A 19589-nucleotide genomic window follows, 5' to 3' on the forward strand; every position below is an offset into this window, starting at 1 on the left:
CAATGTTTTGGAGCGGATCATCCACTATCGGCTTATCAAACATCGTGAAGGAACCACTCGTGAAGAAGCTGGCTTTCGACCTGGTCGATCGACGACTGGATGTTGTTCATTGCCGTGAGAATGGTTTAAGTGTGGCAACGGTATTCGAATCATACGCTTATCCAAGTTACATTTTCTGGACTTCAAAGCTGCTCTTGACTCTCCTCATTGAAGCCGTCTTCTCAACTTGCTTCGCATTAATAGAGATCAGGGAAATTTCTAGAAATGGCTTTATTAGCTGTGAGTAGAAGAACAGCCTTTGCGGTTCAGGTACCAGCTGGATGCACTGCACCGCTTGAAGTGGAAAAAGCAGTGAGAGAAAGCGCTAAAGCAGTTCATTTCTGTTCGTGTGAAGAATAGGTGAGCATTGTCCCGTTGATGTCGTTTTAGCACCATCAGCACGTCTTTTAGTTGATTTCGAGAACTCCGATCACGTAGTAATATTCGCTTTAGGCAGAGGGAAAATGCAATATGTTGTGACTTTCGTGTCGAAAATAAAGCTGCGGCCTATAGACTGCGGCTCCGTCCTGACGATGCGAGCAGATATGGGTGCCCGAGATCCCCAACAGTAATCGAGGTGGACAATCTATCGAACCTAGGCCTCGTGGATGAGTTCTTAGGCATTCATTTGGGCTGCATGCTCAAAAACGATAGGATAATCAGCGAAGTTACGCTGAAGACCATTTCGTCATTCGACTTCTTGACCAAGTGCATATGGTGAAACCACTCAACGAAGTCAAGTTGCGAGACTACCTATCCAATTTGCCTTACCTTATCGAAGATTTGTGCAACACCGTCAACGGTTACCGGTAGAAAACTGCATGGAGGAGTGGCTGCTGAGATGCGGTTACTTTTGGCCAATGTTGTGCCATAACCAAGAATTCTAAGAAAAAGGAGTGGTGCGCGGCGGATGACACGTGAAATACATAATTATCTTGCCCTCTCTGAAAAGTTTACATATTATAGAACCGTCTTAGCTTCATCAGTCTCGTTATAAGGAGATGTCTTGGTTGCCTTGTCCAGGTTGAGTTGGAAATGCTCCCACACCCAAACTGGAACGTACCTCCTGGTCGTAAAAGAAAGTTCTGGAGGGAGATGGTAAAGGAAGACCTGAGACAGTCAGCGTTGATAGGCGGTTCAACCGAAACGAAACGTTTTGCAGGAATAGCGAACCGATGGTTGGGTTCTGTGCGAGCTGTAGCTGAAAATCGAACAGGATAAGATCATCTAGTTCAAGCAAAAGATTATTTCTCCATACCGTTGATAACTTTCCATGGTGAGTTCTACATGACTCTCTTTTCTAAAGTTAAAGGTTACTTTTACAGAGTTCTTCATTTCCGAGCACCTGTGGCTTCTGTATATGGTATCACTCGCGTGTCTTTTGAATTCCATGGAAATAGTGTGTTTTAAAAGTTATATTTTGGTAGAAAGAGCATATTACTTCTTTATTTGAATATGTCTCAATCTTAGCTATTTCTTTTAATGCCCACTGCTGAACTGGGTAAGCTTCTCTGTAGATTATGATCCCATCGTAACTTCTGTGCAACTGCCGCGACTGCAAACAGACAGACATATAGTTGGTTCAAAACGACGTGAAGCGCGGACAGTTGCGCAAACGGCGCGGTAGAGCGTAGCGGTTAGGGTCGTTTAAGGACTCCCGCTACCGCCATCTTTCTCTTCAGTTTGCCATCGTTCCACCTCGATTCCAACCTCTCTTCAACGCACCTCTTCGAGACCGCAGCCGTTGTGTCCGTGGTTCATGTCGTTCTGACCCGGCTATACTTCAGACACAAACAATCGCCAGCTACAGTAGAAAACGACCTGCACCTTTGCAAATTCATAAGTGGTTATGTTCGAGGTGGCATGGTGGAACCCATTGGTTGCCGCCAGATTGCCAGCAATCGAACCAGATTTCAGGTCATCTCGACCCGACTGCAGGTTTTCCTCCATCTCAAGATGCACTCCAAAATTGGAATGTGTGCTTAACGAATCGTGCAAAATAGATATGAATCATCCTGAAGATATTAGAAAATTGTGCATAAAGTGCGAGTTCTTCAGCTACCAACGGCTTCCAGCTAATAAGGCAATGGAAGTCAACTGAGAAGTGCTAATAAAAGCTTTTTTTCCTAAAAGTTCAGTTTCAAGGTAACATTTGTAGCGCTTGCTGAGAGGGTCTGCAAGAAGCAGTCAGTTTTACAGAAGAACAGAAGCTTCACTGTAAAACTGTACGATCAGGGGGAAATAAATGTGAGCAAATGAAAAGCTCATTGCAGTAAAGTAGGGTGCAGTCGTGGGGAAGCATACTTCTCAAGAAGAACAGAAATTCGGTTGGTTCACGGACGTTTTCGCTGTTATACAATTTTTTCATAATGAACTCTGATCGAGGTGTATACTTTGCTCCCCGTGTTGACTTTATTGTTTAGTCGAACGTCCAAAAGACGTAAACAACGATCGATATAAGCGTGCAGTCCTGTATTCAAAACGTGCCGACGGTTTCCATCGGCGATTTCTCTGATCTTATCAGCTAGCGATCATCCTTGACGTGATCGGATGCTAACGTGCCGCCTCTTAGTTCGCCCCTATTTTCTGCTTAATTTGACTCGATTACTCCCGCCTCGGCTTTATTGAGGGATTTAATTTGAAACATTTATGACTAAGAACTTTTTTCTCCATTTGCGAATGATGCGACAACGCAGTATCAATTCTCCTATACGAATTGCTTAAATGAACTGGCCGTAGACAGTTATATTACACTGTAGGTGTGCACAGATTTACGACTGAGGAATGCATGGAAAACGGCAGACCACAACATACAAATTGCTGTGCAGTGACGTGCAGCGGTTTTTTCTCTTCCCTGGATCGTAAGAAACGTTGATGATTTCCGCGATATTCATTTCGACACGTTTCTTCCTTCTAGTGGTGTTGTTTCAGCTTTGATGCTACTTTCCTTATGGGCCTCTCTTAGGGAGATCTAACTGAGTGTTCTTGAGATCCAGGGCCGCTTGTTGTTTTTCTTTAAATGAATTTTATAAGGTTCGCCTGTTCTGCTCATTCATTGTACTAGAAAATAATGACCAAATAAGTTCTATTATACAGTCTGGGTCATTCTTCATTTATCTGTTTGCAACTGAATGGTAGCTACAGCTCTACTGTCCTTCTACACTACTGTTGCTTTTTTTTCGGGTATTTTCGCATCTTTGGAGAAAATGACTGGAGTTGTCATTCTCTTCGAGATCATGCCGATAAATGATCTTTCTACTGTCTAGTCTTGAGTGCAATGGTTGCTGAGTTTTCATTCTTCTTCTCGATCCTGAAGCGAGACATAACTGACTTACCAGCTAAAGGGCCGTTATATATTCCCATACATGTGATTAGAGAGAGCGTTGATATTTGCACATTTCGTCTCCTTTTCAGCGATCGTTTAGTTTTTTGAATTATGACTCATTGTTTCGTGTGGTCGATAAACACATAAGTTTCCCACACATGTTTTCTGTTTATCAGAGTAGTTTTATGTTTAACAGTGTGAGGTTACCAGATAATAAAATGAACAATGGCCTAAATTGGTCGTCTAGTAGTGCTCGCAGCAACGACGTTTAGATGTACATACCTATCTCTGCGAGTGCAAACGTTGTCGAAAGACTTGACTGAATCAACTCGATTGGATTGATCGCATTGCCTGAGAGAGAAATGCGAATTTACAGTTCTCCATTGACCGCCTTACATTCCACTTGTGTTGGTTCAGTGCTTACACACTGCTTTTTTGACGTTGTTAACAACATTGAATCCTTTCCATTTTTGTTAAATACAAGAAGCAACGAACATAGCTACGAGTTTTGAAAAGGAAGCCAGAATGTTTGTTCGGATGTTGTTCTAGAGTCTTAGTGCTCGGTTCTAACAGATGACTGGTCTTCATCTTTGTGTATCCGCTCTCAGTCAACACATTAGCTGTACTCAGCTATCAGATACTGTTACCACCCACTTTCAGTCTACTTTTTTTCTTACTACTCTGAGTTATTCCGTTAAGTTTTTTTTTACGGAGATCCTAAGTTGCAATAAGAAAATATTACAATTTACATGCTGAACTTCCAAGTCTCTTAACGTTTATCTTCTCTTTTCTTCTTTTTATTCACAGATTCATTTCTTTTAGATTCAACCGCTCTTTTTAAAACAGTAATCTCGTATCTTCATAATATCCATTTGTATACGTGAATCTTATAGCTCTCTAATTTCTTTTGTTTTTCTTTGAGAAGTCACTTAGGCTATAAAGAAAGGAACATGCTAGTTAGTGCTAGATCGTACCTAATTTCTACACAACATAAGATCTTTTTCAATGAAAAAAGGAGTAAATGAATAAAAGGTGATTGGACGGAAAGGATAGAAAAAACAGAAGACAAAGAAAAACTTCCGGAGACGACGAATCCTGCACGCTTTTTTTGGGACGGATTGCTACCGATTTATTTGTGCAGTTCGTTCTCGATATGCTGTTGTTCTTTCAGAAGGATATTTCTCTCTTCCTTCATAAATCTTCCAAAGAGCATATTGATAACCTTTATTCATTAGTTACTAGGTATATTTGAATTTGAAAACAGTTCCTTGGATATTTTTTTGTTTTTTTTTTCGTCAAAATGGTAAAAGTTTCGATTGCAAAACAATAAATTCTGCTCACATACAGGAACTCCACATCTTTTTGTAGTTCACCCTAACATCAGACTATCGCGTCAACAGACGAATACATTTCCAAATGTAATGTGATAGAGACCGTTTCTGAGCTGCTTTATTTACATATTCGGACGAGTTTCTCAAATAATTCAATTTAATATTTCTAATTTCACAAACCGGTTTTACGCAACTTCTGAATTGACCTGATATGTTTTAAAGTGGTCTACATGTGGTTGTAAAGATTCATAACTTCAGTTGGATTCCTTTTTGTGCGACGTTTTTGCAGGGGAATAATATGTCGTAGTGTGTTTCATAAGTTTCGCGTGCGCCTCTCCAGAACAACATTTCTTCTAGTGAAAATAGTAAATAGGATTTAGTCCTGCTAAAATGTTTTTTTCTCCCTTTAGTCTTCTTCTTCAAAACTACTCAATATTTCCTCAGAAGCCTTCCCTTCTCTTTTCATCCTAGAACAGACAGATTTCAGGAGAAGCTGTAATGAGGTCGTTTGTTCACGCTGTACATCTGTTTAGAATTTTCGAAAAAAGCAAAGCTCTCCGCCTCAGAAGCTTCTGTTCATTTTGATAATCCTCTGATGTTTTTGCTCACTTGCAAATACACGTATACTTTTGAAAATTTGCATTCTTATCTTCGAAAAATTGAAATTACTAAAGGTCATTTATGATGAAATACACAAAAGATAAAAATGACACTAATGTTAACGGAGACTTCCAAAAAGTAGAGCGTATAATTGCAATATCGGACTAAGCGTGGATTAATCATTAATTGGTGAAGGGATCAATTAGTCCACGAATTTAATTGATCTTTTCGCTTTTTTGATTATCATATACAGAACTTTGTCTACCGGCACAGTTTATTTTGTGACTATTTGCACGAAAATAAGCAATAATTGTACATATTGAACAAAATCGAATCGGTGTCCGAAATCGTGGCTCTTCCCCACTTCTATGAATTTGCATTTCAAGCAAGACAGGGCTCCTAGAAGAATAGAATAAAAATATTCAAACATTTCCGTTGATCTCTTCTGTTTGATTTGTTGTTTTTTCTGCTTTCCGAACTCACCTGCAGAAAAGACACTGTTTTGACAACACTCTCTTGTGTATGTATGGAATTCTATTTAAAACGATGTTGTTTACATAGGCAACATTTTCATATCGATCCGTATCCCCAGCGATCTAAACTATGTGATAAAATGTGTATACTTGCGAAGCACGAGCAAGAATCTCAGGATTTCGCTAAAGTTAGGACAATCGCTAACGAATGCAGATATTTCCTGTAATCTCAATAATTTGGACACTGTACTGACAAAGATTCTAAGATGGGCCCTTTTTTATTGTCAAATCACACGGTCACAATATACAAGCCTTGGGAATGAAAGATCCAAGCAAACTTCTTTTTTTAAATTCTTTTTGAACCATTTCTTTTACCTCAGTTGTGTTGGTCGCAATCACTTTGACGAGTATTAAATTGCCCTAACCAGCGTTCTCCTTATTTTTATTCGGCAACGAGGACATTTCAATAAATAATCAAGTCACCAAGATAGTCACTTACCTCTCATTGATCTTATTTCTTAGATGGTTGATTCCTTTGACACAAAACTCGGTTCACTATGAATTGAAAAGTTGATAACCGTGGAAGGACGTTTACATATGGGGCAAAGCAGTACTAAAATTATTGACTCCTCCACATGTATTCAGTACGTATCTACGTATTTGAATTTGCCAGATTTCTTCTCGATCTCCTTTCCTTCACTGATTATTAAATATTCAAGTTGTTTAGGTTGCTGTACGATATAATTTCGCATGGGAAAGTTGGAAAAAGTGTTTTCACTCTTGGAAACTTAACAAGGATCACTTTCGTAGAACCTAGAAATTCTGGCTACTATACACATTTAGAGTCAATATTTAGGTAATTAACCTGATTACAAGTGCTCACGTTTTAAAATGGGCTTCACTTCACATTGTTGCTTGTCGAAAGAACTCGTAGAAAAGGTGCCAATCCACGCATCAGTGAGATTCTCCAACGTTTCGTCATTTAAAGTAAACGGTTTCTTAGCTTCTTTGAGATGTTCGAAAAGAAGATTTTCACTGAAAAGAGACTCTCATAGTGATCGCTGTCCACTGGTATTGAACTTTTCTCTCTTCGAAAAGGAAAGGCTACTGTGTTGGTAATTTGACAGAACTGCATGTTCTAAGTACTCCCTTTCCTCATGAGGATCATAAGAACTGCGGGCAACCTGTTGTTGATGCAGTTGAAAGAGCGCTACCGATTTTTCCGTTGCCTTTATCGAAGTTCTCAAAACAAGTAACTCTAATTTCGTTCTACTTTTCTGTTAATTCTTTGTCACTCGTCATCGTCAATCAGAATGTTTTTTTGTTTTCAATTTCTATGTGATATCAATTCCAGATGCCAAAAGTCGTGATAGCGGGTGCAGGCCTGGTTGGGGCTCTGAACGCGTGTTATTTTGCGCAGCGCGGATGGGATGTAGAAGTGTATGAGTTCAGAAGAGGTAACTAAAAATGAATCCTGAAGCATAAGCTTCTACTAAAAGTGATACACTATTAGATATACATTTCTATTTAGATATACGAGCAATGGAACACGTACCAGGTCGAAGCATTAACTTAGCGCTCTCTTACAGGGGAAAATGTGCTTTGGAAGCAGTTGGATTGAAGGACTACATTGTCGAGCAAGGTAGAAAGAACAGAGCTGCATAACTCAAGTAATGCGTTAAATAGGATAGAACAAAATAGTAAATGTCCTCGATTATTTCTTGGATCCTGGCTGAACGGGGTTCGACAGGATACCTGTTTGGCTGACTGCTGTTTTACCGATCAACCCCATGCGGAAGACGGAATTTTGCTGACTGATGCAAGTGCATACCTCCAACATTTGCAGCTTGCTTATGTCTTAGAACTTGCACAGCTCTAATGCATTTGAATTTCCTTTGCAAATCTAACTGAACTATAAATGTCTTCTTCCCATCTGTCTTTTTGTTGTTGTTTCCGTTTCAAGCCACTATATTTGCTTGTCTATTCTCTGTTCTTACCATATTTTTCCCACATACTTTTGATTACAAGCGTTCTTTTTGTCACGCCGTTGATCGTGGTAAATAGTGGACATCATGGAAAGAAAAAATGACTCAATGCTTAGTACTGCATTTGAGAAATAAAATCTTGATGAGAAGGAAATGGGAAGAATTTTGTTGTTATAAACCAAGTGCATGGAATCTTCCGTGTGCATTCCAGGTGTTGAACTGTATGCAAGATTAGTGCACAACAAAGACGGAAAAACTTTCAGTCGGCAACCCTATGGACAACCTGGTGAAGTAAGATTTTCTACAACTCCCAAAATTGATTTTCCTCACTCATTTCTGAAATTGGGGGCAACTGCTTGATTTTCTTCAGCATATCGTCTCGATCAATCGTAGACATCTGAACGAAGTGATGATCACACAAGCCGAAAAAAGCCAGAACGTAAAGTAAGTGTTTAGCATGTGCCTACTTAGATCATTCTATTCTCGCTTACTGCTCTCACGAGAGTTGATGTGGTGGGAATTTCTAAGAATGTTCGTAAGAAATTAAAGGCAGCATACCTCGAATCTGGAGTGGTACGGATTTCAGGTGGAGTATCCGTATATGGGGTCGTAGATTATGGATACCGGGGTGGTTCCGCTCACCTCTCTCTGAATCACTGGAAGCAGCCGGCCCCTGAATGTTGCTTGGTGCGATACCTTCTATGCAGCGCGTCACCCTCGCACATGTAGAGTCCCTTACCGCCTGTGAGGGCAGTCCGAATTGATTTTCGACGAATTGCACGGCGGAGGCGTCGCAGGGGGTGGAGCGTTGCAGTAGATGGCGTCGTACAAAACGGCATTCTGGAGGCGGTTGCTTGCAGTGATGCAGGGAGAGATGAGCGGAACTACCCCGTCTCCATAATCTACGACCCGTATACGGATACTCCACCTTAAGTCCGTACCACTCCAGATTCGTGGTATGCTGCCTTTAATGTAATGTTTGTAGGGCATAATCAACTATTGGCTCTCTTTAACGGCTGCGAAGCTGAGTTTTCAACTACATCGTATTGAGATGAGGAAAATTTTTATTCGGCTTTCATACACGAATGAAAAATCTTGGACCCAAATTTCTATTCGCAAATTCAACTGAGTTTTGGAAGCTACATGTACTGCTACCAGGAAAGAGTTCGAGAAATATGTGAAAAGTTAGAAAAGTCTGAATTTTTCTGCTAAAAAATACCAAAAATCCTTGGTTGAACAACATGACGATGTCACTCGTGAAAATTCTCCAATAGTATCATCTAAACCTTTTGAACTAAACCAAAGAATTTTGCCTTTAAATAGCGTTCTACAAAACTAATCTGAAGTCGCAAAACATTTTCAAAACTGACTTGAAGGGAGGAATAGAAAAATATTCGTTCTAATTGTCGCTCGGTTCACGAAAGAAGATAGTGATCGTCAGCTGTTGGGCAGGAGAAGATCTGTGATGACCAATCTAACCAAAACACCCCTAATAGTCACTCGCGCTTTGCTAATCCCATTTCTAAAGACCGTTTCTCATTGTTTAAACATACTTCTGCAGGTTCTTCTTCGAACATAAGGTACGATCGGTGGACCTGGATAAAAGAGAACTGCTTGTCACTCGGTAAGTAAACCATTTCAACGGGTTCAGAAGAGTAAAAGTCTTTTTCTTATTTTTTCCATTTTGGAAAACTCCGTTTCAGTACTGGAGGCACGAAAATACCAAGATTCGGAGGAGCTTCGCAAAGGTAAAAAACGTCGCCTGCTTAGAAGTACTTCCGTTATAACACCATTTCGATCATTTTCGAAAATTACCGTAACTTCTAGTACCGATTTTTGAATTTTTTTTCATCAAAACGAGCTTCATTTTCTTCATTTTCATTTTAATCTGCAGTTTTTGAAATCTGTACGACCGAGACCTTTGCACTTGGACTCTTCACCTATTTTGGAATTTTTCTAGCACAAAAGAGTCCGACATTCGTGTCAAAGGTGATCTCGTCATCGCATGTGATGGAGCTTACTCAGCCGTGAGAAGAAGTCTTACGACGCAGCCAAGGTTGGATAGCATTTTTCGTTCTAAATTCCAGTATAAAATATGAACTATATTTTTTTGTGTTTTGTACCTTGCGTTACGTCTTTAATCCTAGCTCCCAGTCTTCACATAAGCGAATTTCCCATTTGTAGTGGGTATAGGAACAATGTGTCGTTTTTTTGGATCGCATTACATAGTGATCTGGTTACCATGAAAAACTAGTATCTTAAAAGTTTTTGTTGTTGATTATTACTGTTTTATATCTTGTTTATTATTGTGATGACTGATTTCCTACTTCTCTTTTTTTTAATTCTCACTCAAAATCATGCCCCGCTCCATTGCACAAATGTGACTAGTGCACGTCTTCAAGTTCTGGTTAAAGGCTAGAGAATCGGTCGATCGAATTAATATCGGATACAGTGAGACACCATCCCCATTCGGGATATTGAGCGATGATCCATGAGGTTTCAAAAGGGCAGCGGATACCTTGAAGTCATGCCTCGGGGAATGCCGCCAACTGTGGTCAAAAAGGAGGCTCGTTCTCTAGTTGAAGTGGTCGAGAGTGGATCGTAGCAGAATTGTGCTGCAATGCCAAAGCACTTCGAGTGCGATGAATCGACGGTGCTCAAACCGCTCCACGAACTCAGCCACACAGGAAAACTCGATTGTTTTAGTGTAGTTCCTCACCTACACCTGTACTTACGTCTCTCAACAAAATAGCAAAAAGGCAACGGATGCCTTGAATGGCGCGTTTGAACGTCTATTTTACAAAAAGAAAATGGAAAGTCGCCCAATTAGGTTGGAAAGTCTTATATCATCTACCACATAGTCCCGACATTAGTCCAATTTATTGTTATCTTTTTTTCGTCCATGTCGATCTTTTTAGCGGGCAAGAAGTACCATTCCTCAAACGATGTCAAAAATAACCTGTCCTTCTTCTTTGGATTTAGAAACCCCGAATTCTATGAGTGTGGGATTTCCTCTCTTATTGGTAGGTGGGACATTGTTAATGAGTTATTTGGTGAATATATTGTTTGATTTCGTGGTTAATGAATAAAAAATTTGGAAGAAAATTTGACTAGTTTCGGGAACAGTTTTCCAGTATTTATTCTGTTCCAATGGCTAGGAATGAAAATAAAAGCATTTTCTTAAAGGCAGCATACCACAAATCTGGAGTGGTACGGATTTCAGGTGGAGTATCCGTATACGGAGTCGCAGATTATGGAGACGGGGGTGGTTCCGCTCATCTCTCCCTGCATCGCTGCAAGCAGCCGGCCCCTGAATGCTGTTGTGTACGATCCGTTCTATTGCAGCGCGCCACCTTTGCACCCGTAGCGTCCCTTAGTGCCTATCGGGGCAGTTCGAATTGATTTTCAACGAATCGTGGGGCGGAGGCGGCGCAAGGGGTGGAGCGTTGCAATAGATGGCAAACAGCATTCTGGAGGCGGCTGTTTGCAGTGGAAGGAGAGATGAGCGGAACTACCCAGTCTCCATAATCTACGACCCCGTATACAGACACTACACCTGAAATCCGCACCACCTCAGATTCGTGGTATGCTGTCTTTAAAAAACGCTTTGTTCTGTTCAAAATTTGACCCGTCGGCGGTTTTTCTACCTGCACAAACAAAAGGATTATATCAGACTTTCAGTGGTTTTAGCTTCACTCCCCTTCACTGATCTGTGAAAATTCATAGTAGTGGCATTTTCTGTAAAATTAGATTTGTGTTTTTTTAAATAACTTTCCGTCTCTTTTTTTTTATTATAAATTAAGGCGAAGGAATTCAGAGTTTTCCATCTAAACGCGTCAATTCTACATTTGGAGAATATTCAACCATCAGCTTCAAACACTCCTTCTATACTAGAATAATACAGATACAAAACGAAAACGTCGAAACATAGCTCAAGCAAATCAATAAAAAATTATAGAATGGAAATTTGATTCAATTTGAAAGCATTACTCGAACATACATACATACATACATACATACATACATACATACATACATACATACATACATACATACACACATACATACATACATACATACATACATACATACATACATACATACATACATACATACATACATACATACATACATACATACATACATACATACATACATACATACATACATACATACATACATACATACATACATACATACATACATACATACATACATACATACATACATACATACATACATACATACATACATACATACATACATACATACATACATACATACATACATACATACATACATACATACATACATACATACATACATACATACATACATACATACATACATACATACATACATACATACATACATACATACATACATACATACATACATACATACATACATACATACATACATACATACATACATACATACATACATACATACATACATACATACATACATACATACATACATACATACATACATACATACATACATACATACATACATACATACATACATACATACATACATACATACATACATACATACATACATACATACATACATACATACATACATACATACATACATACATACATACATACATACATACATACATACATACATACATACATACATACATACATACATACATACATACATACATACATACATACATACATACATACATACATACATACATACATACATACATACATACATACATACATACATACATACATACATACATACATACATACATACATACATACATACATACATACATACATACATACATACATACATACATACATACATACATACATACATACATACATACATACATACATACATACATACATACATGCATACATACATACATACATACATACATACATAATCTACAATACGACTCTAACGAAAATCCTTACCACGCCAGTTTTGGCGGGTGATGCCCCTAGGTCGAATCCTTTCGGTCCCAAGTTCTTCTGTTAGGAGACCAAAAAAACATTTCATAGCAAGGCTACAGAAATAGATATTTTTGGTGACCTTCAGCATATTCAGTTCAAATGAAACAAATGCATAACCAACGCCCTCAATTAATTCATTATGTGCCTTTTAAAAGTTGGCAAAATTGTTCTAAACATTGTTTTGCGGGTAGTTAATCACCTGCGCAGTCAAAAGCTCCATCCAATTAATGAGCTGCTCAGCTCTGTAAGGAGGTCGAGCTTCGCAATTGCTTGAGATGGACAGAATACCTGTATTCATCAAGTCGAGTCATTTGGTCTTCTTCATACTGGATTTCCAGAAAGTTAAATTAACATTACATTTCATGGAACCCTCACAGTGTTTTGAAAATAACTGCAGCAATTTCAGATTCGACTATTCGCAGGAATATATCGAACACGGCTACATTGAACTTAACATTCTCCCAAAAAATGGAGAGGTATCCTGTTCTCTTTTTTTTCTGATGCGAACTAACATAAGCTTGCAAAATTCAAGGAGATGGAGAAACAAGTAGATACGATACTTTGGGTGACTTATTTTTGTCGGCGTATGATAGAGAATGTTTCGCCTCTCCCATTGTTCTCCTAATAATTGTTTGAATTGATTCTATAAAATCTTCAGTTCGCATTGGAACCGAATGTCTTTCACTTATGGCCTCGAGGACATTTTACCTTAATAGCACTGGCTAACCGCGATAAAACATTTACAGGTAGATACATTTCTTTCTTTTAATAAAGGCTGAAACAAATTGATAGTCGCAATCTGATAAAATGGCCAGAGACTACACTTAACATAATCTGTTATCAAAAATTTGACTACGTAGGTTCTCTCAGCACATTGACGTAGTAGGACTTATCTGGGTTAATAGCTTCCTAGCTCGGCTGATTTAGCCATTGCAATGGTACTCCGTTTTTGAGAATAGTTCCGGCCATGCGGCTCGATTTATAGCGAATTTATCCATTCGCCGCTCATATCCTACAGAACCTGGCTTCTCTTCTGAAGTCCGATTATCCTCTCCTCAAAATTTCTTTCACCACCTCGCTCAAGAACTTTAACTTCCAATATTGTGATTTTGACTTCTTCTGCACTGTGCCCGAGAAAAATCTTAAAGAACGAAGACGATTTAGTGGTACCGAAATTAAATGATCGATTAAGCGAGAATCGTTTCTATATTATTTGAGACATCCAATCAACATGTTTCAGGTATTACCACATCCACTTGACATCATGTCGGTATACCATATGTATTTCTTCCAACGTTGCTTTAGTACTGAATGGTATTAGCAAAGTATTAGCACTAATTTTCAGCGAAAGTAAGCATTCAAAAGCATCACCACACCAATCTGGGGTGGTACGGGGTTTTAGGCGGGTAATGCCTATACGGGTCGTAGATTGTGTAGAAGAGAGTGGTTCCGTTCATCTCCCCCTATTCCTGAAGAAACCTATTCGAAAACCTATTCGGACGAATCACAAGTGGAGGTGGGGGCAAGGGTTGCGCATTTCCACAGAAGCCGTCGTAAGAAATGGCGTTCCGGAGTGGTCCGTTTACACAGATGCAGGGAGAGATGAACGAAAACACCCTCTTCCCCACAACCTACTACCCCGTATAGGCATTACCCGCCTGAAAACCCGTACCACCCCAGATTCGATGGTGAAACCTTTAAACATTCATTTAATTCAATTTTCATGATCTCCCTAGAATTTACTGTACCTGGTCACTACATTATGGCAAATCAAATAACGAACACATAAACTTTACGTCGAACGAGGATACACTTTTATTGTTGTTCAGTGACCATCTTCGCCCCATTCTCGGAATTCGAAGATAAAATGTCAACACCAAATGATGTTGAGTCATTCTTCAAGGAGAACTTTCCAGATGCATATGAACTACTCGGAAGGTAATCATTATCTTATTATGGATACAGTATGTGTATGTACCACAGTATTTTATTTGGGTAGATATTTTTCCTTCAACTGATTAACGGCGACCTTTTTGTTCATTGATTTGAGGCATAGGCATACTTGTACATATAGCAGTTATATAGCAGTTATGGTCCTGCTTCGCACTTTTTTCCTCAAAATAGGAAATTTTTCATTTTCTTTTTCTTCAAATTTTAGCATCTTTAGCGCGGAAAAGCCATATAGAGTGCGTCGTAGTGCTCTCAGAAGATGCTGAAAACAAAAGTAATAGTTTTTACAAGCCTGGTATTCTTTGAAGGAGGAAGTTTGAATCGGGAAGAGTCGCCTATCTTTCAAACCACATAGAAAACAAATATGAATGTCTCTTAGTGCTAATGTCTGAGATCAATGAATTGGCACCAAGCTAATCTACGAGGAAAGATAATGAGCCCACGCGAACTATTGTACAGGCTGGTTACACATACACTAACCTTTTCCGTAACCTGAATTGAATAAAGTCGGCCGCGTTGCTGCACCCCAAGACGAAAACCAAACACAGTATCCTACGCATGTCTAGGGGTGCACATCTCAGACTTTGGTAATTGAACCTTCTTTTCAAAAATATGAAAATACAACAAGTAAACAAACAGATTGGATGTAATAAAAATCCTTCCACTTATTTTTCTAGCTGGCTCTGTTTTTTTTCAGTTTCGTGACTCATAAAATAGGTTTAGCCGTGTCACGCAGATCTTGAATATGTAGGTGTAGGCCAGCTGTTGTCCTCTTACACGACACGAACACGATTGGAGTATATTTACCTCAAACTTGGGTAATTATACCATGGACATAAGGGACGGGGACGCAGCAGCGATAATAACGTGGGCAAGATAGCATAACAAGGTAAGTGATAGCATAAAACATTAATTATCACATATAAGCACAGTTCCATCATTATGGGGTTTTCAGTTCAAAAACGAAAAACAAAAAATAACTGTTTAGTCAGTTGAACAGTATCACGACTACAAAAAACTGGTCACGCTTGTTTGGATTAGAAAAAAGCAAGCAACGCAAAGTCCGACATAGAGCAAAAACACGTGGAAAGGCTACGAGGAAAAAATGATGCGTGCTATGGGCTATTACATAAAGTTCGATGAAGATGAGCTGCATCAAGTCACAGCTAGATCCGAAACCGAGTAAACAACGAAATCCAAAAGCGAGAAAACTGGTAATCATGCAGAGAAAAGCCAAAGGAGTAAGCAGTTGCATACGATGTAGACCCTCGGCTTATATATCCTTTTTCCCGCCCGTTCTCGATGATATTTCGGAACCCTCAGCTGCCTTTCCTCGTAGGCTCTTTTATCTGATCTGCGTGCTCAGGATATTCCGAATCCTCAGCTTTTTCAATCAGGAATCTTTTTCAATCGCGCTTCCGCGATAACATAGAAGTTAGTTCTATTTGTTTTTCTAAAGCTATATAAAGCTACCAAAGCAAGCAATATTGACAGAAGAAAAAAGTAGAAATCAACAGAACTTGCATACCTTCATTTTACTCTTAGTGAAGGGACGAGCGCCCGAGTTCCCTCAGATCAGGCAACGCATGCGATGACGTTTGCTTGGGACGACGCATGACTTCTCGAACGCCAGACCTATCACTGCATTGGGCGAGAATAAAACGCATATTAGATATAGTAAAAGGGAACGGGACATTGATTGCAATCTAGATGAAGAGACGTTTCAACCTGGCCAAGTCAATGCTTACTGCCTTGTTACCCCACCATGTATTATCAAACACTTCATTTACCGGAACGTTCACCGCAATGTTAGTTTTCAACAATCACATACGAATGGATCTCTAAACCTACTCATTAAGGTATCACGAAAAAAAAGAGGTAATGTTTCTGCGAAAAGTTCTACAAACTAAGATGGGACAGTTGTTGCCCTTCATCCATTTTGCAAATGTACTTTACTGATCGTTTCGTATTTTAGACACCATCTTCTGGACACCTTCAATAGAGTTCGACCTCAGTCACTTGTCTCAATAAAAGTAAGTAATCGTTAAAATGGTGAAATTTATATTTTAAAGATAGCCTTTAACGAATCTCAAGAAGAGGCTCTCTCATTCCAATCAGTAATGACGTAAGTGCGTAGCAAACTACTGAGAAAGTATCTGCCAGGAGAACATTCTTGGTCATGTTCAACTGTTCCGCTGCTTAGAAACGCTTGATCTATATCAGGAATGGAAATCCCCACGTTTAATCTATATCAGAAATGGAGTGGACCATCGCGTTGACGTGAATCAAAAATCACTTCAGGAACTAGTTAGTCTCAACGTTAAGTCAATTTCTTTAAAATAAAAGAGCTCAAGCAATAGCATTAAAGCGTGGGAAAATAGACGAGCTAAAAAAGGTTGAAACCGAATTTTTAAAGGTATTCATGGCTGAGTTATTTAAGGCTGGTAGAATATGTAAGTAGAAGACCACATGAACGTCCTCGGAATAATGTGCTCCAGAATACTTTTTTGCAACCTCCCAAAAATTCTCTTCGAATAACGTCTTAACATTCCGCTCTTAGTGCCGACCTCACCAGTTTGGTGACTTCGTACTTTTGGCTGGTGACGCAGCTCACGCAATGGTACCTTTCTATGGTCAAGGAATGAACTGTGTGAGTTTTTGAAGGGATTTCCATCTGCATCATGTTTGTTTTTTCTATCCTCACTTGAATCCTCACTCACGTGAAGAATTAGGAAAAGATGTTTGTTATAGGGGTTCGAGGATTGCTTGGTACTGAGCGAGGCGCTCGATGCCTGCCAAGAGGACATCCGTAAGTATCAAACATTTAAAAAAAACTAGAGAATCACATGTTAGCGTAAATTAGCGCGAACCACTGAGTCTCGTGAATAACCTCCATCTTGCACTACTTATATGAGTCACAAAAGTGTCCATTTTGAAATGTTTTCTTGTTGTGAAGATAAACTCTTACGGGATTTAATTACGTTTCTTTACAACCAAATCCGAACATTCAATTCTTTGAATTAGATTGTACTTCTCAGATCTTGTTGGAGAGATGCTATTCTACATCCACTGTTTCTTACTTTATTACTTTAATTCTTTATTTTACTCTGTTCTTTTTTAATTAATACGAGATGTAATCGTTGATTGAGATACTAGGTGGAACCCAAGAATTACCCATTCCTGAACTTGCGAAAGACGTTGACCGGCGTTAAAAAAGTGTAAACAATAGAAATACTCTCATCTTTACTGAAAACTGCAACTTTAGGTCTGTGACGATGCATTTGTTTTGGATTTAAGTGCAGCACGGGACGAGGATTGTTAACGGCAATCTATGTGGGCTAACATTTCGGCGTAGTTGCCTTCTTCAGGACCTGTGAAGTGAAAGACATATGTAATGTATCGTTCCAAATAGTTCATCACAGTACAACTCATTACTAAAAAAAATAGAGAAGACTAAAGAGGGGCCGCTCGCTCCTGTTTTCCTCTCTTAGAAAATCTGGAATAAAGGACCATAATGAAAGCCGTTCTTCATATTTCATTCTGTAAACGTTGTTGCTGTCTCAATTCGGAATTAAGAGAGAACGCTGATTAATTTCGGCAGCAGCAGTGTGAACAGGTGTGTAGATGAGTACTACTTAAGGCACGAATTTCTGGAAGTAGGCAAATGAGTAAACTAAAAAGACTATTTATTAGGTACACGAGAGAGTATTCAAAAATTAATAACGAAATGTTCGGCAATGTAATAATAATCTGATTAAATTCTATATATTGCTTTAGAACATATCAAGGAGTAATTTTCTTTAATGACACCGAATTTTCAATTGAAATCACCAATCTTGGCAGCTTCAAGAACTTTCACATCTTTTTCTTCCAGTACCGCGTTTCCTTCTCACTTCTACTCGTCGCACGTGGTGACTCCACACACATACTCAGAACCAGGCTCAGATTCTGCCTATGGAGGGTGTTGGGGTGAGAAACGCCACGCCACCGAAGCCTAAGACCACGAAATTTCAATAGTCGTGTGCCATGATGTTAGCTTAGGCAGTAGAATTGCTAGTAGGATGGCAATATCTGCCCGCATCTGACCTGTTTTTCATAGCGTAGGTCAAAGATTGTGTTACAAGACTGGTTCGTTGGATGCGGACATGCATTCCTTTCCTTTTTATTTTTGGAGTTTTGGTCGTTTTCCTCATCTCATCTTCCAACATACCGCGCGCAAAAGTAGACAGTGACACGTGAGACAGTTACATGCTTTGAAACGTAGGTCACGTCGGAGGTCGGTCAGCTTATTAAAATGTTTCGTCGAAGATGTGAGGAACGCACGAAAAATCAACAATGTATTGCTTCATTTTTCAAATAATGTACAGCTGTATTCTTGAAAGACACAGTTACAGCATTTTGGATGATCGGCACTGGAACTGAAACTGTGATTTCATTTGGTCTTCTTCTTTGTTTTCTCACTGTGTTGATTTCCTTCTCCAAGCACTTCTGTAAGGTAGAAGTAGTATACCGATCCGGTTAATGTGGCTACTACCGTGAATATCTAAACAATAGTTGATTTGCTGCCAGGTGGTGGTCGAATATACATTTTCTTTCAAGAACCACCACCTAACAGCAAAAAAAATGTATATTCGACAGAACTTTTTAATCTGAAGCATACACTCGTTGAGTAAGTGCTGCACATAAATCTCAAATGATTCTCAATTGAAGTCGAACACGTTTTGTCTCTTACAGATTGATTAACGTCTCTCTCATTTTGCTCTTCGTGATTCATTTCTTTCAATACCCTCTTCCAAAATTCTCATGTCCGCAACAAAAAACGAAAATTCTCACGGAATTGAAAAATCTGCACTATTCATTGAACGACCCGATAGAAGATGAAGATCTATTTTGAGTTCGATGGT

General features: G+C 39.2%; 2 protein-coding genes across 3 annotated transcripts; both read left to right on the forward strand.

Moving 5' to 3' along the window:
• Positions 1-2: 2 nt before the first annotated feature.
• RB195_014304 (uncharacterized protein) lies at positions 3-1260 on the forward strand (the record flags this gene model as incomplete). Its single annotated transcript, XM_064204512.1, has 2 exons — positions 3-140; positions 1063-1260. 2 exons carry the CDS (start codon positions 3-5, stop codon positions 1258-1260), a joined length of 336 nt encoding a protein of 111 aa, XP_064060393.1.
• Positions 1261-7122: 5862 nt separating this feature from the next.
• Positions 7123-17958, forward strand: RB195_014305 (uncharacterized protein; the record flags this gene model as incomplete). Of its 2 annotated transcripts, XM_064204513.1 has the most annotated exons (14): positions 7123-7225; positions 7300-7410; positions 7965-8044; positions 8124-8197; positions 9315-9377; positions 9457-9501; positions 9714-9809; positions 13142-13211; positions 13394-13481; positions 14565-14673; positions 16661-16718; positions 17246-17335; positions 17437-17494; positions 17951-17958. In XM_064204513.1, the coding sequence occupies 14 exons, from the start codon at positions 7123-7125 to the stop codon at positions 17956-17958; spliced, it is 1053 nt and encodes a 350-aa protein (XP_064060394.1). The 2 variants fall into 2 exon arrangements, with proteins under 2 accessions (XP_064060394.1, XP_013291776.2); XM_013436322.2 differs by lacking the exon at positions 17951-17958 and having other exon boundaries at positions 17437-17523.
• Positions 17959-19589: the final 1631 nt, after the last annotated feature.

Source organism: Necator americanus, chromosome V (assembly GCF_031761385.1).
Source record: "Necator americanus strain Aroian chromosome V, whole genome shotgun sequence".
Taxonomy (NCBI): Eukaryota; Metazoa; Nematoda; class Chromadorea; order Rhabditida; family Ancylostomatidae; genus Necator; species Necator americanus.